General features: G+C 38.5%; 1 protein-coding gene across 9 annotated transcripts in view; it reads right to left on the bottom strand.

Annotated features, from left to right (window-relative positions):
* Positions 1-14,500, bottom strand: part of LOC140516414 (P2R1A-PPP2R2A-interacting phosphatase regulator 1-like) — a 67,482-nt gene extending 52,982 nt beyond the window's left edge. For all 9 annotated transcript variants that reach the window (XM_072627368.1, XM_072627370.1, XM_072627376.1 and 6 more), the window contains exons 1-5: positions 14,369-14,500; positions 10,958-11,036; positions 6,384-6,440; positions 928-971; positions 741-795 (exon numbers count right to left, since the gene is read on the bottom strand). In XM_072627368.1, coding sequence (XP_072483469.1) covers positions 741-795; positions 928-971; positions 6,384-6,440; positions 10,958-11,036; positions 14,369-14,469 — 336 coding nt within the window. In that variant the 5' untranslated portion in view covers positions 14,470-14,500. The remainder of the gene's footprint in view (positions 1-740; positions 796-927; positions 972-6,383; positions 6,441-10,957; positions 11,037-14,368) is intronic.
* Positions 14,501-15,212: the final 712 nt, after the last annotated feature.

The following is a 15,212-nucleotide window of genomic DNA, read 5'->3' as shown; positions in this document are numbered from 1 at the left end:
CAACTCTGATATTCCAGTATATTTAGGAAAATAAGTATTATCTTCCTTAGTAACAGGTTTCCAGTCACTGGGTTTATGTAAGACTCTGAAAGAAAAGTCAAACAAGAATCTGAAAGTTCAGCTCAATCCTCACTCACTTCATCAGCCAAGATGACTAAGATTGAAAAAGGTTGATCATTCAACTACCACAATTAAGCAATCATTTTCTGTACATAGGAGTTATAACATTTTTTAGTAAGAGTTTCTAACTAAGTTCTAAATCTGTTTCAACTGAAAGGCAAATGCTAAAAAAATGGTGGAGATATATGCATTATGGATATAAAAATGTCAAATTTTCAGGAAAACTACCATATTTGGCTTTAAAGTCCAATAGTTAGTAAATTAAGGAGAGAAAATAAGAACTTTGAATGCTTTATCATCTAAGAATTTTGACTAGACTTTTTTGAAGCCCATCATCAAGACGAAGGAGTGCTCCATAACTAAAGTGATGGTTTTGTTTCAGACAGCTATTTATTTTGAACCCAACTCTTAAAAAGTAGAGAGTAATCTTATGGCTAAACCATACAATATTTCTTCTTAAAAGCCTTTTAAGTTACAGCAAATGGAAGCACATCTCATTCTAATTTTCACCAAAGAGTATTTAAGGTTTTGAAATAAGCAAGTAGAAAAAGGGAAGAATGACATCTTGGTAAGTACAAAATTTCAAAAATTTATGCAAAATTGAAGTACAAATACTTTACCAAGGTTAGAGTTTCTTCCCATGTTTGACTTATCTGCATTGCAGTTTGAACTTCTCTATAAAAAAGAAAAGAAATCATAATTAGCCATATTATTGTTGGTACTTTTTAAAAAATAAAGATTAGATACAAATGTACCTGAAAGTAAACACCATCCTAAAACACTTTAATTCAAAAGTAATGTACTCACCGTTCATGCACAGTTTCCCTGTTTAGCATATCCATCCCTTCTTCCTGAGGGACAAGAAAAACAACCGCACTAAATGCACTGAATCTTTACTCGGTTTTATTTAGTATTTGATGAATCCTCATCTTTTTCTTCAGTGAAAGAGTCCCTGAACAAGCATGCATGTTTTTGCTTAACATTTAGACTTGCATCAAAATCTCCACTAAAAAGTATCATGGAAGGCTTCTTGAAGGAGGCAGTACAGTGGGAACAACACGAATAAAAGCTGAGAGGTAGGAATAAACATTATGTGTTGAAGGGCAGGAGAAGAGACTGGCCTGCATGGACCTGAAGGTCTATATTGCCAAGTAGTGAGAAATAAGGTCAAACAGACAAGGTGGAGACAGATTATGAAGGACTTTGAATGTCAGATGAGGAGTCTGGATCTTACTCAACAGGTAATAGGCAGCCACTGGCATTTTTGAGCAGTATACTTCCATTAGCAGGGTAGCTAAGTGGCACTTCAGTGGATAGAGTGCCAGGCTTGGAGTCAGGAAGACTCTCATCTTTGTGAGTTCAAATTCGGCCTCAGACACTTACTAGCTGTGTGACCCTGGGCAAGTCACTTCCCTCAGTTTTCTCATCTGTAAAATGAGTTGGAGAAGGAAATGACAAACTGCTCCAGTATCTTTGCCAAGTAAACCCCAAATAGGATCACAAGGAGTCTGACACAACTGAAAATGGCTGAATAGAAATAACAAGTTACATCAGGAATTGTGTTTTTAGAAAGATTTTTCTAGTGCTAGAATGTAGGATAGGTTGGCCAAGAGACGGGGAAGAACTAGAAGCAGAAAGGACTGATACAGTAATCCAAGACATAAGGGACCTGGTTGGTGGTTATGGAGACAAAAGAAAAAATCAGAGAGAGGTTGTCAATAAAGAATATATGAGATTTTATGATTGGTTGGATAAAATAGTGGATGAAAGAGGAGGAAGAATCAGAAACAAAACCAAGATTTTCAACCTGTGATTGAGTGAGTGTTACTGCCAGTGATAGAAATGGAGAATTTAGAAGTAGCAGATGTTACTTGGTATTTGAAAACAATGTAGGAAAAAAAATTCTTTCACGCTGAATGAAATAATTGTTATTCACTTTGATTTAATATTTTATAATATCTTTCCTCTGATGAGAAGCTCAATTTTTATCATTCATTCATTTATTCATTCAACAATTGATTTTTTTTTTTTTACAAGTTCATCTATGTGCAAGGCACTTTGCTAGGTGCTATGGAGGCATGGTACAAAAATGAATATGATGCGATCCCTGATCTCTCGGAATGTACAGTCAACCAGAGAAGTTTGCCATAAAAAATCCTTAAAATGTTCCTATGTGAAATTTAAAATCATTCACAATGAATACTTAAAATACTCAGTGATATGATTCTTATACCACCTTACCTTATAAAGCACTACAAATTTCCTAATTATATATTCCAACTGATTCTTACATGAACCCTGAGATAAACAAGTCAGATGTCATCTCCATTATACAGATAAGAAAACTGAGGCATAGAAAAGGTTAAGTGACTTGCCAAAGGTCACACAACAAATGTGTAGCAAAGTATAGACTAGAAGCCAGTTCTTTTGACTCTTGGTTCAGAGCTTTTACCATTCTACCATACTGTCACAATTTTCTGTGCTATTAAAAAAAACAAAAAACCAAGCCTACACAGCAATGGTAAAATCCAAAGAAAAGAGTAAAAAGGTGCAACTTAAGGGCTAATTGTAGAAGGAAAGAAACATTCATAACACATATCTTAACCAAGGCTCTAGAACGGCTCCCTACAATGTAATTTCTGGATGTTCTGTCTGCAATTAGCACAATTTATCTCAAACAGATTCAGTTCATAAAGTCACTTTATATCACTGACTCAAAGAATGAGAATTTAAGAGTCAGAAGGCCATTTAGTCCAAATGGTACTTTACTAAGCATCTCCCAGAACACGCCTGGCAAGTGAGCATCTAATCTCTGCCTATGAAGACCTCTAGTGAGGAGGAAGCCAAGAACTCCTGAGGCAGCCCCTCCCCCTTCAGGACAATTCTAACTGTTATGTAAGTTTTTTTCCTTACAGAAAATCTAAATGTGCTTCTTGGTAGCTTCCACCCATTGCTTCCAGCTCTGCCCTCTGGGATCCAATGGAATATGTCTAATATTATCACATGACAGCCTCAAGACTGTGATCATGTCTGTGTCTGATCCAATCCCTTAAAAAGTCATATCGCTGTATTATCTATGTAAGGTGGGGAAGCCACTAGACCCTTGTGGCAGCAGAGTTCTCTATCCTTGACCCCATTCTCTTTACCATCATCACTAATGGACTTGAATAAAGAAATTGGTGGCATGGCTTATAGAATTTTCAGATAACAGGGCTCAAATGTGAACTGATCTCAGTAGGATGGAAAAAAAGCAACTATAACAAAATGAAATCTAACTGGTAGAAATGTAAAGTCTAGAACTTAAAATTTTGAAAACCCAACCATACGAGTACAGGACTCAGGGAAACATGGGGAGAAAAAAGATCTGGAGGTTTCAACTGACCACAAGCTCAATATAGAGGGTAATGTGCTTTTAGGTTGCATTACTGGAAGTATAGTGTACAGAATAAAGGAGGTGGATACCCCCATGGTATTCCACCCTAGCCAAATGGCATCTGAATTACAGTCTATAGTATAGAGAGCATCATCTTTTACGAAGGGACATAGCTAAACCAAAGCATACCCCAAAAGGGTAAGTGAGAATAAATAGGATTGAAGGAGCAGGGGACCTTTAACCTGGAAAACAGATGACTTCAGGGAGAATATGAATAACTATCTTCAAATATTTGAAGGGTTCTACTGCCTAGAGGGCTTAGGTTTCTTCTGCTTTGCTTCAGAGGCTAGAGCTAGGGTGCAAGTTATAAGCAGATCTCAGCTGTTTCTTTAAAAAGGTTTTTAAAATTTATTCTTTTTATTTTTCAGGTAATAAGTATTCTTCTATTAATCTGTCCCTCCCATTCCCTCCACTTCTCCTCATAGCAAATTAAAAGGAAGAAACATAAACAAATAAAGCCCTCATAGCTGCATAGTCTGGGAAAACAAATTCCCACATTAGCCAAGTCCCAAAATGAATGTCTCTTTCAGCATTTTAAGTTCATTGCCTCTCTGTCAGGAGTTGAGTACCCGTGTTTCATTGTCATTCTTTTGGACTCATGGCTTATCATTTTCAGCTAAGTTTAAAGAAAACTTTTCTGGTAATTATTGCTGCCTCAGGAGGTAGTGAGTCACCCACTCATGAGCTGAGATGTTCAAATGACCACCTATGAAGAATGTAGAAACAGATAACTTCAGAGGTTCCCTTCCAACTCTAAGATTCCATTTTTTTAAAAAAGGAAATAATTTGTAAATGTGTATTAAATTTTATAATTTCAGAAAGAATAAATAATAGGTATGTAGAAGATATGGAGGGGGTATTATGTGGTATTTACTATGAAGGGGAATTATTGTGTTCTTTTTCCACTTGAGATGGCCTACCCATGGAAAAGAGACATTCTTCATCTTTGCAATATTGCTCTTAGCACCTATAGGAAAGAAGAGGCAGCAGGGGATGCAGCTGCCCCTGTACATGTGCTTAAATGGACCTATGGACAAAAATTTCCTTTTGTACATATGGACAAAAATTCTACAAAAGAAAATTGTTTTCACTCTTCTAAAAATGAGTATGTTTAGTGATATGTTTCTCCAGAAACACTTAGGAAGCTCATGTAACAAGACACAAACAACATAATGTCTGTTAGGTTTCATTTTCAGCATATAAAGGGGAAATATTACTCAACAAGCACAACAACCATATGTGACACTATCTTGAATTTAAAGGGTTAACTTCTATGGCCAACAAGAAGTCACAATTAAAGACCCAGATAAAAACAAGTAGGAAATGGGCAACTGGGAAAAAAGAGATCAGAAAATTAAACTGCTGAAAATAAATCTAAATTTTTCCATTAAATCTGTAAGTCAGACTGGGAGTTAATGATACATTTCTACTTTCCTCCTCCAACTTACCTTTTTTTGTAGTTCTAAATGCAAGGAACATTGAATTAATATAGAAAATAAGGTGTTTTACTATCTATATTATTAGCTACAGTTAAAATATTCTTTACTCAGAGATCTGATAACTAACAACATACAACCAAATCTCAAATATATGATAATTGAAGGGACGGCATATATAAATTTCAGAGATAAACAGCAGCTCACTTTTGCTTTGACATTGGCCGAAAGCTGTTCTTATCACTTGAGAAATGCTAAGGACACAATGTACATACGTACATACCTAGCCACACAGAGAGGGTTGAATTCGAGTTTCATGTTATCATCATGTTCTTTTGGGGAGAAGAGAGTGGAAGAGAAAATGCTCATGGGGGGTGGAAAGGGTTGCTATCAGGATGTGCTAGAGTGGAAACAGAGGGCAGTGAACTGAGGCAGCGTGGTAGCCAGCCCCCAAACCTAAATCACGTCTCACAATGAGGTCGTGAATAGATTCTTTCCAGTTGATAAGCCATAAAACGTAGACTCGTACCATTTTACCTTTTTTGCTTATGTTAACAAAAAAACCCAAAACCCCCAAAGCAAACAAAGAAAACAAAACCTCATTCCACATCTCTGAATTTAGAGTGATAATGAAGCAAACAAACACAGAACAAAGGTAGCACTATGAACAGTCAAGTTACAATTTGTGATTTTTTTTTTAAAGCAATATAATAAAAATTGCATAATCATGTTGTGAGTATGACTATCCAGGGCCAGGGAACCTGGGACCTTGAAGCCACAAATGTGGTCCTCAAGTGTGGTCATTTGAAAGACTTTAAACTTCACAGAACAAGATTTTTGGAGCAGGCTCTAATTGTTGAAGCTTTTAAAAGAACACCTGTAACTCATACCTCTAGACTCTAGCCTCGAGGTCACATGTGTCCTAGGTCCTTGAGTGCAACCTTTTGACTAAGTCCAAGTTTTATAGAACAAATCCTTTTATTAAGGGGATTTGTTCTGTGAAGTTTGGATTCAGTCAAAGGGCCACACTTGAGGATCTAGAGGGCCACATGTGACCTTGACGCTGCAGGTTCCTCACCTCTGACCTATTTTGTAACTGAAAATTAGTTTTTTTTTTTTTAAAGTAACAATCCTCTGAGTTCCCTGGCGAGAAAAGGGCATTTTATGTAACATACAGTTATGTTACTGTTTTAAACTACTACTTTCTAAAATATAATAAAACTTTTTTTAATGTAAAAAAATTATTTTCTAAACAAATGTCACTCCTAAAACGAAAATTTAAATGATCAACAATCTTTAAAAGCATTACCACACCATGGGAATTAAATTAACTTGCTTTTTAGTGTTAGATTAGATAGTGACTTTCAAAGTTTTTTTCCCCAAAATTTTCTTACCTGTTTGATCTGATGAATCCGACTACTAGGGATTCGAAGAGGGGAAGATGGTAGCAACTGCAAAGATATACAGAAAAAAAATTGTTTCAATGTTTCTGTTTAATTCACACCAAAGGAACTTGTAAAAATTAAATTGAAATTTATACTAAGGAAAAGTTTAGGGTTTCCAATATAAATCAAAAGAACTGCTTACCTGGGCAATATGGGGATGGAAAAGAATGCTACAATATTAATAGAAAAGAGTGATGAAGTGAAAAGGATGTTGACTTTGAAGTCAGAGAACCTGAGTTTGAATTCAGACTTTGATGGATTTGTGGTCTCAATGTGGGCACTCCTTGCAAAGTGCAAATTGTGGCTTAGTATCTGTCATCCAGAATGACTCTAATGGGGATTATGACTCGAAAGTTTTAAAGAAGGTAATGAGGACATAAAGAAAAGTCTAAGATAAGGTAATTCGTGCTATATTGGCACGATGTCTCTGATCCATTTAGGGTTAACTTAGAAAGATGGTCAAATATGTCCATAGTTATATTTATAGCAACTTATTAAAATTAGGTTTAACTATTTCAGATTTTGTGACAATCAAGGGGAAGGAAACTTAAGCTTATCTTTGCTAAGCAAATTCTTTTCTAATAGTACAAATGACTTGAAACAAGATTTCAAGAGACATAATATTTAAACCTCTTAAGAGGTAAAACTATTTAAGTGTCCTTAAACATTGTAGGAGGAATATTATTTACATATAACTGATTGATAATAAATCATTCACATTTGCTATTCATTAACCAAAGGATTCTTTTAGGCCAACACTTAGCCAAGTTAGCGTTAATATATATGAACGTATTAAAACTACATTTCTTTAAAAACAAGCAGTAATTCTGGCTTTTTCTTAAATCCAAATTAGCTGGCCAAGATACCAAACAGATAACAAACCAGTTAAGCTGGAGCAGTGAGTTACTTTATATTAAAAAACTTAACATGAACTGCTACTCTTGACGTAATGAGAAGACTTCTACTTGTCCTGGCTTACCTGCTAAGTCCCTAGCCCAGAAGCAGAGCTAGAGGCAGGAGCATACAGCAAGAAACAGTCTCTAGACTGTTGTGAACACTAATTACTAACTGAAAATGGGTTGCACAACTGAATTAAAGTACCAAATGTGTTTATCTACAGAATACAAAGCAATAGGCTAGATGATGAGGGATGCACCAAGATCAGCAAGACTTAGGCCATACCCTCATGAAACAGATCTGGTAGAAGCCAGAATTCAAATATAGGTTCTTTAAACTCCAAATCCAGAACTCACTCTCCGCTGCATCATATTGCTTTCTAGTTAGCAACGAGATAATTCAATGAACAAATAAATACTCCCATTGTGGTGCAGAGCACTATTAGGCACTGTTCTAATTAAGTTTAGAGACAATATGGTCCCTCTTATCAATGCAGAGCTAAAGGTTTAGTAGGAGAATAGGGTATACACCTAAAGAACTAAAATACAAAGTAATACCAGATGTGAAAGGTACAAGGCAAGGCCTTATAAGATATCAGATGGGGAAATAGGGAATGCATTGGGGAAATTCACAGAAGGCTTTATGGAGGAGGTGTTATTTACTTAAGTTAAGCTTTAAGGGATTTGATCTAGTTCAACAAACATTTATTCAGAACCTATTAGATACACAGAAGGCACTATACTATGTGCTAAGGATATGAAATTGACCTTGCTCTCCAGAACCTTACAATCTAAATAACTTAGATACTTGAGAGAATGGACTATGCAAAGTACTAGGATACTAAGAATTCACCGGGGTAGGGTGGGGGGGAATGAGAAAGGACTGGAGGCTGGAATTCCAGGCACAAAGAAATAGCAGTGAAGTAGGAAGATGAATGGAGTTAGGGATGACATGTAGTACAGTTTGGTTGGAGAGGGTAATGGCAATAAAAGCACTCTGTGAAATATAAAGTGCTATAAATAGTATATCGGCTATCTCAAAAGTCTTAATGCAATTTTAAGCTATTAAAATGGAAACTTGCACAAAGACTTTTGGGACATGCTCTATAAGGCTCAAAATGTAGAATGGCACATAGTAAGGGCTTAATAAATACTTGTTGATGTTGATGATGGTGGTGACTGTGTTTAGGTTACAGAAAGCCTTGAATGCTAGGCTAAATTTAGATCTTATTTGGTAAGTTGGGAAGAGGAGTGAACTGATCAGAGTTACGTAGGAATAGGAGGAGTGGAGAAAGAACCTGGCGGTAAATAAGCTTGTGAGAGGTTGTGTGGGATGGCTGAAAGAATTGGAGGCTTAGAATCAGAAGAGATGGGTAAAAACAACTTCTACTTATTCCTCATGGGGCCTGGACAAGTCATTTCATTCTCCCTGAAATTCAGTTTTCTCATGTATAGAAAGGGGGTAGAGGTTGGGTCACATGAACAATGAGGTCCTTTCCAGATCTAAATCTGTGAGCCTGGTGTGGTGAGGAAAAAATTTCAATTTTTAAAATGTCTCTTATGAATGAAGGCTTCTTCCTCTTCTCTAAAATGGCTTAATGACTCTTAAAACTGTATCACTTCATATTCTCTCTAGACCTTTTAAATGTACATTCTTGGATAGAAGTGTTTATGCTTGTGGTTTGCTTTTGTGGCTAAATATTAATTCAAATAAATACTTTGTAAAATGGACTCAATTCACATGCATATAAGGATAAGGACTAAACCTGAGATTTCACTGATAAAGGGAACTCCCAAAATCTTACATTGATTCAATGATATAGTAGAATCTCCCTCTGCCCATGTGGAACGGCACTTTCTCTACAACTTGGATTTATTAATACTCTACACATGCTTGTAGTTTTTAGTAAATAAAATTTACAGATTAGAGAACCATAGGATTTTTAAGCTTAAAAGGACCTTAAAAATGACCAAACTTTATTATGGTCATGTATTAGCAATTGCCCGTTTGTTCCCCTGTCCGTGTTTGGCATATAAATCGTATCCTTTTTGGGGCCATCCAAAAGAATGTGGGCATCTTTTGATGAGGGCTTTTCTTCTTGGGAGCTATTACGCCAGGCTCTCTGATCTAGTTGTATAATAAATAATATTTCATTGTATGTCTGATTTTTACAAGCTGCTGCACAAGGTAAAGGGCTGAGCTCTGGAAGGTCTGACCTAAGCTGGAATAGCTTCAAGTAGGGGACCCAGCAAAGGAATCTATGTATGTCTGTCATCTCAGGACTGACCTAGCTAGCCTCAAGAAGGCTCAGTTACCAGAGGTGTTCACCAGATGATGAATTCTTTAGAGCCATGGCAACTCATGAAAATATTCTAACTAAGCTGCAGAGCAGTGGTATCAAATTGAAAGGGATCCCTGTGGGCCACAAAGTGACTTAGAAAATCACAAATTAATATTATCTATGCTGCACTGTATTTTTATTTACTTTGTTAAACATTTGCTAATCACATTTTAATCTGGTTTATGGCACTAGGGAGTTTTGTGAATTTGACACCACTGCTGCAGAGGATTTGTGATTTGTGTTCATGGAAGGAATACCCAAATTGATCAAATCAAGAATCCTTGATGTATGAGTTACATCAAACAAAGCCTTGAAATTATTATTACCAACATATTAAAAACCTCAAGTCGGCTACACTGTACACGCATACAATATATGGCTATGTTACAATAAAGTAGATCAATGAGAGTCAAGTTGGTATAATAGTAGAGCACCAGACTTGGAGGCAAGAAAACCTGGGTTCACATTTTGTCTCAGACATTTAACAGTTGTGTGACCCTGGGAAAATCACTTAACTTCTCTGTGCCTCATTTTTTTCATCTGAAAAATGAGGGGGGTTGGGCTCAATGGTGTCTTAATATCCCTTTCAGCTCTAAATTCTACCTTTTACAGATTGAGAGCCTAGAATATCTAAGGCATGTAATGTACAAGAATTATTTCGGACATTTCCATCAGTATGCCATTAACACACACATATATATAAATATATGCATGTATGTATATATACACATACACACATATATATACATACACACATACATATATAAATCTAAATTCCATGAGGATCATTTTCATGTTCCATTAAATTAGATTTAGTAGAGAAATATTCAGAAATTATTTCCAAGTTACATAATCAACAAAATTTGCTCTAGAGTGATATAATATTGATAAAATACATTCAACTATAATGAATTTTTAAATTCATTTTTGCTTACTGATTTAAAAATAAATATTATACTGAAAAATCGTTGCTGCAAAGGGCTACTTTTGTTTAGATGATATATGACATTATGACACACAAAGGTGATAGTTTAAGACCAAAGAATAATGAACACTAGATTCTTGAGTGTGAAAATTCTCTTTTCAAGCAAAAAAAAAAAAAAAAAAGCTCAGTGATTTCCTATATTAAAAACAAAATCCTTGTTAAAGCCACATCTAAAGCTCTACAAAGAAATTTTACAAGTATAAAGAATTATCAATAGTATGTATGTTGATCTTTCCCTAAGTATTGTTTGAAGTAGCACAAGCGTGGCTAATGACGAATAGGCTATCAGCATTTTCTTACCAGGTTGTGGCGGTTTAAAAATGTAGTACTGTTCCTTCTGGTTCTTAACATATCAGCCTGGAATATCTGTGAATTGTCACTGAAACCAAAACACAAACATATTTGTCAAATATAGTTATGCGCTGTCATAGGTGATTTTTTAAAAAAAGAAACTGCTGTTCAAGTGTTTGAGAATTATGTCCCTAAAGTTAACAGCTATTGAGAGATAGAAAAGAAAACAGAATGATTCAAAGTACAGTTAGCATCATAATTAGTCAACCAAATTTAGATGCAAACTCAGAACTCGGGCATTCCATTCTTAGTTACATTCCTAATGTGAATAACTTAATGTTGTTGGAAATTTAACATTAAGTTTGTATCATTTTCACATTATGTTCAAATGAAGTTCAAAGTATGGTTTTTATATGTCACCCAAAGTTAAGAGCAGGGCTCCAAAATGTAAGCCCTAGATCACCTTTAAGCAATTACCTTTTCACTTGAATGAAAGGGAATCCAACATGGCAAACTCCAGAAATATCCCCCATTTTCTACTTCCCATCCTATTCAATTCATTTCCATAAAGAGGTTATTTTAATGGAATCGTATTCTGACTCCCTGGAGTCAGCAGTTCCTTAGCAGTTCACTAAGGGAAATAGGTGACAGGGAGGAAAGTGAATAGCTGGTGCATAAGTAACTCATCTCCTAAGATTCTGAGCCATGATAAAACCAAATTTTCTCCTCACTCAAGTCTGAAGTCAGTCTTCAGCCTACCAAAGAAATAAATTCAAATATAGGAAATGACGACTCAAAGATTCAGAGAAATCTTTAGTTTAATGACTGGCTTAGGAAAGTAGTCAACTACATTAATCTTTATGTCCTCTACTAACTGTTGAAGGGTGGGGGAGAAAAGATGGCTATTTCTACCAATAACTTTATTTTGTTGCTCATCCTAGTAATAAAACTAGCCAGATGGGAAAAAAAAAAGGGATTATAAAGAATTAAGATTAAAAAAAAAAACAAACCACATCTGTCACCGACTTTTAGGCTTTTAATCACATATACAAAAGCCTGGAAACTCTATAACCAGATTAATACTTGCCCTAAAGAACTTGTTAAGAAGCACAAACTATCAAATGCTGGTGCAAAGGGGACAGTGAGATTTCTTAAAGAGGCATCATTAAATGAGTTCAGGAAGTTATTTGAAAGAAGTGAAAGGATGTTTAACAAGTACTGAATAAAAAGCTGTCTTGGCCTGGAATGGTATTGAAGAAGGAATGGCAATGAAAAGGAAAAAAAACTGAACGGCATACATAGTGGGACTGAAAGAAGCCTAGGTAAAAATCCAAATTTCCCAGTTGGAAGTCAAAGCTTACAATACCTTCCGGAACTTTGTGGATTAACCTCTGACCAAATCCTGTGTCTGCTAAAATAGCATTGTTAGTGTTATTTCACGGACCCTGGACAGGACCTCTAATGGAGGTCCAGCCCTCCTTGTGTTCGGGCAGATAATAGTACATTATAATAAGCTTCCATTTGCATAATGCTTTGTGAGCAAAGTCCTCTAAATCACCCAGGGAGGTAGCTTGAGCTCCAATTTTTTTTTTTTTGGAGGCAACTTGTTCCCTTCAATTTCTAAGCTTCCAGCTTCTCCTGAGTGGAATGTTTTACACCCATTTAAACCGCATCTTCAATGTAGACACTACGAATACCTTGATGAAGCGGAAAATCTGACAGATGCAACATTCAATCAATTTCACTGCAATATCTACCTTGTCTCCCAGTTTTCTCCTTGTCCTTACTTATTTTCCAAGCCATCTTTGATGCTTTGACCATCACTGAAAGTTCCTGTCAAGCAAATGGCTTTCCTCGTCCTCTTGGGAGCTATTACTTTTTTCTTTCATGAAACCTTCCATCACTGAGCAACCTTGTTATCAACCCAGTGCTTTCTTAATTCACTATTGGCCCTAAATAAAAGCTTCAAACCACAACAGAATCCAATATTTTCTAAATCATTCAGCTTCTCAAATATAAACGTGAAACAAGGTCCTCTTGTTTAGGCCCATCCCCTATCTGCCTATTTAGATAAAATACTTTCATAGTTTCATGGATGTTAGTTTCAAAATTCTGTGGATTTTAGAGCTGAAAGTGACCTTAGAGTAGGGGCTCAACCTAGGGCCCATAGGATCTGAGGATAGATTTCAGGGGGTCCATAAACCTGGATGGGAAAAAAAAAAATCACATCTTTATTTTCACTAGCCTCTAACTGAAACTTGGCATTTCCTTCAATTATCACAAAACATTATTCTGAGATTTATAGGTTTTACCTGATTACCAAAGAGGTCCAACAACCCACAAAAAGTTAAGAAATCCTGCCTTAAGAGACCAAGTAGTCCAACTCCTTCATGCTACAGATGAGGAAACCCAAGTCCAGAAGATATTGATTTGTTCAAGAACAGAGTCAAGCAGAGCTGAGATTCTAACCCAGGTCCTATGACTAAATTCAGCATCTTTTTGCAGCACTTCCCTGTCCATATGCATCACTTTTTTTTTTTACTTAATTTTCCTTTCGATTTATGTTGTATGGAAGTTCATGCTTTCTCACCTCAAGAAGTTTGGAGTGCACATAATGTGGCAACCAGGAGTCAAAGAACCAGAATTCGAATCTAAGATATGATGCTCTGTATGACCTTGGGACACATAAGTCACTTTGCTTCTCCGTATTTCAGTTTTCTCTAAAGTCCCTTCCAGCTCTAAATGTACCATCTTAATTACTGTGCATGTGCACGTTAGCAGGATATAAGAATGAAATTAAAATACTATAGCAGTACTCAATTCTTGGGCAATTAAAAGTACATATTTTACTTGCCATTGTCAGAAATGTTTACTGTCATCTGACACACATTTTTGTGACACCTTTTCCATTCAAAGAAAGTGTCTTTCCACCCTGCTCTGCGAGTTGGGAGTATATTTGTACTGGTATGGTGTGGGGAAGCAGTATTGTCCAAGCGTGACAAAAATGAATCCGAGCACAAAGATTGGAGGGTGGCGGGGAGACAAGGGAGAGTTACCTAGAAGGGGGCTAGAAATGGTGAAGAAAGTTAGCCCAAACCAGGAAAAGCACCTGCTCCACTTTCCAGCAATTAGCTGTGGCACTCGTTGCCGGGCTCCCAGCCAGGACGGAGTCTATGTCAACCTTGGGGCAAGCTAGCGCGCGCCTGGGTCAGCCGGTACCGTTCACTGGCTGGGCTCGAGGTGGGAAGAAGATAATTGGGCGGGGGGGGGGGTCGGTTTGGAAAGGTTTAATAAATGATGGAGAAGGGGAGATGGTTGAAGAAACACCTGCTGAAGCGGATGTGGGGCGCATGCGCACAGCACCCTTCCCCCCCCCCCCCCCCCCCCGCATCCTTGGCCGCCCAGCTAGCCCTCACTCACCTGAGCCCATGGATGAGCGGCGCGCTATTGGACCTCCGCAGGCCGCCCCCGTCAGCGCCCGGTGGCAGCTCCAGGTCCAGCTCCATCTTCTCCTGAGCCATGGCGGGGGGCAGGTGCTGGGCCTCAGCTCTGGGCTCCCATTCACCTCTGGACGCAGGGGATGGGGGGTGGGGGGTTGGGGGCCGGGGGCGGGGACCAGGAGTGGGGAGTGATGGGGATGGAGGAGGCGGAGGCAACTCTAGACGGCGGGGCGGCTCATGCTGCTGCCAACCCGGCTCGGCCGTGGGCGGGGGCCCGGTTCAAGGCTTCGAGGTCCGCCCAGCAGCAGAGAGCACGGCGGGGGGCAGGGCCCGGCCTGGCGACTCCGGCCCCCATGCTCTGGCCCCGGCCTCGAGACCGGTCACGGCAGCTTCCTAAGCACTCTCCACCCCCAGCCCCTTCCTTTCGGCCTCAGGGACAAGTTAGCACTCAGACGCCCAGGGGCCGCGGCCGCCGCCGGTCCTCCTTCTGGGCCCCGGGGACCCAGAACTGGAGGGGCCGAGGGCAAAACAAAAACTGCAACCTGCCGCCTCCTGAGAGCAGGCAGGGTCCGCCCCGCACGCTTACGCCCCCACGTCCGCCCCGACAGCACGGCCTTACGGCGCAAGCGCCAGCGCCGGGCGTCCAACCTCCCCTTCTCCTTCCCCAATCCTGTTTCCGGGGGACGCTCAGAAAACTAGCTCTCCTCTTCCTTACTCCCCAGTTTAAGGGCCCCTGGGACGATTCTCTTTGCCCATCGCTTTTGTAGTGGGTGCGGAGGAGAGAAAGCGGGCGAGCGGAGGGAAAGGGTCCTTTCCAACACGGT

Source organism: Notamacropus eugenii, chromosome X (assembly GCF_028372415.1).
Source record: "Notamacropus eugenii isolate mMacEug1 chromosome X, mMacEug1.pri_v2, whole genome shotgun sequence".
Lineage (NCBI taxonomy): Eukaryota > Metazoa > Chordata > Mammalia > Diprotodontia > Macropodidae > Notamacropus > Notamacropus eugenii.
This window is presented reverse-complemented; position numbering and strand designations above follow the sequence as displayed.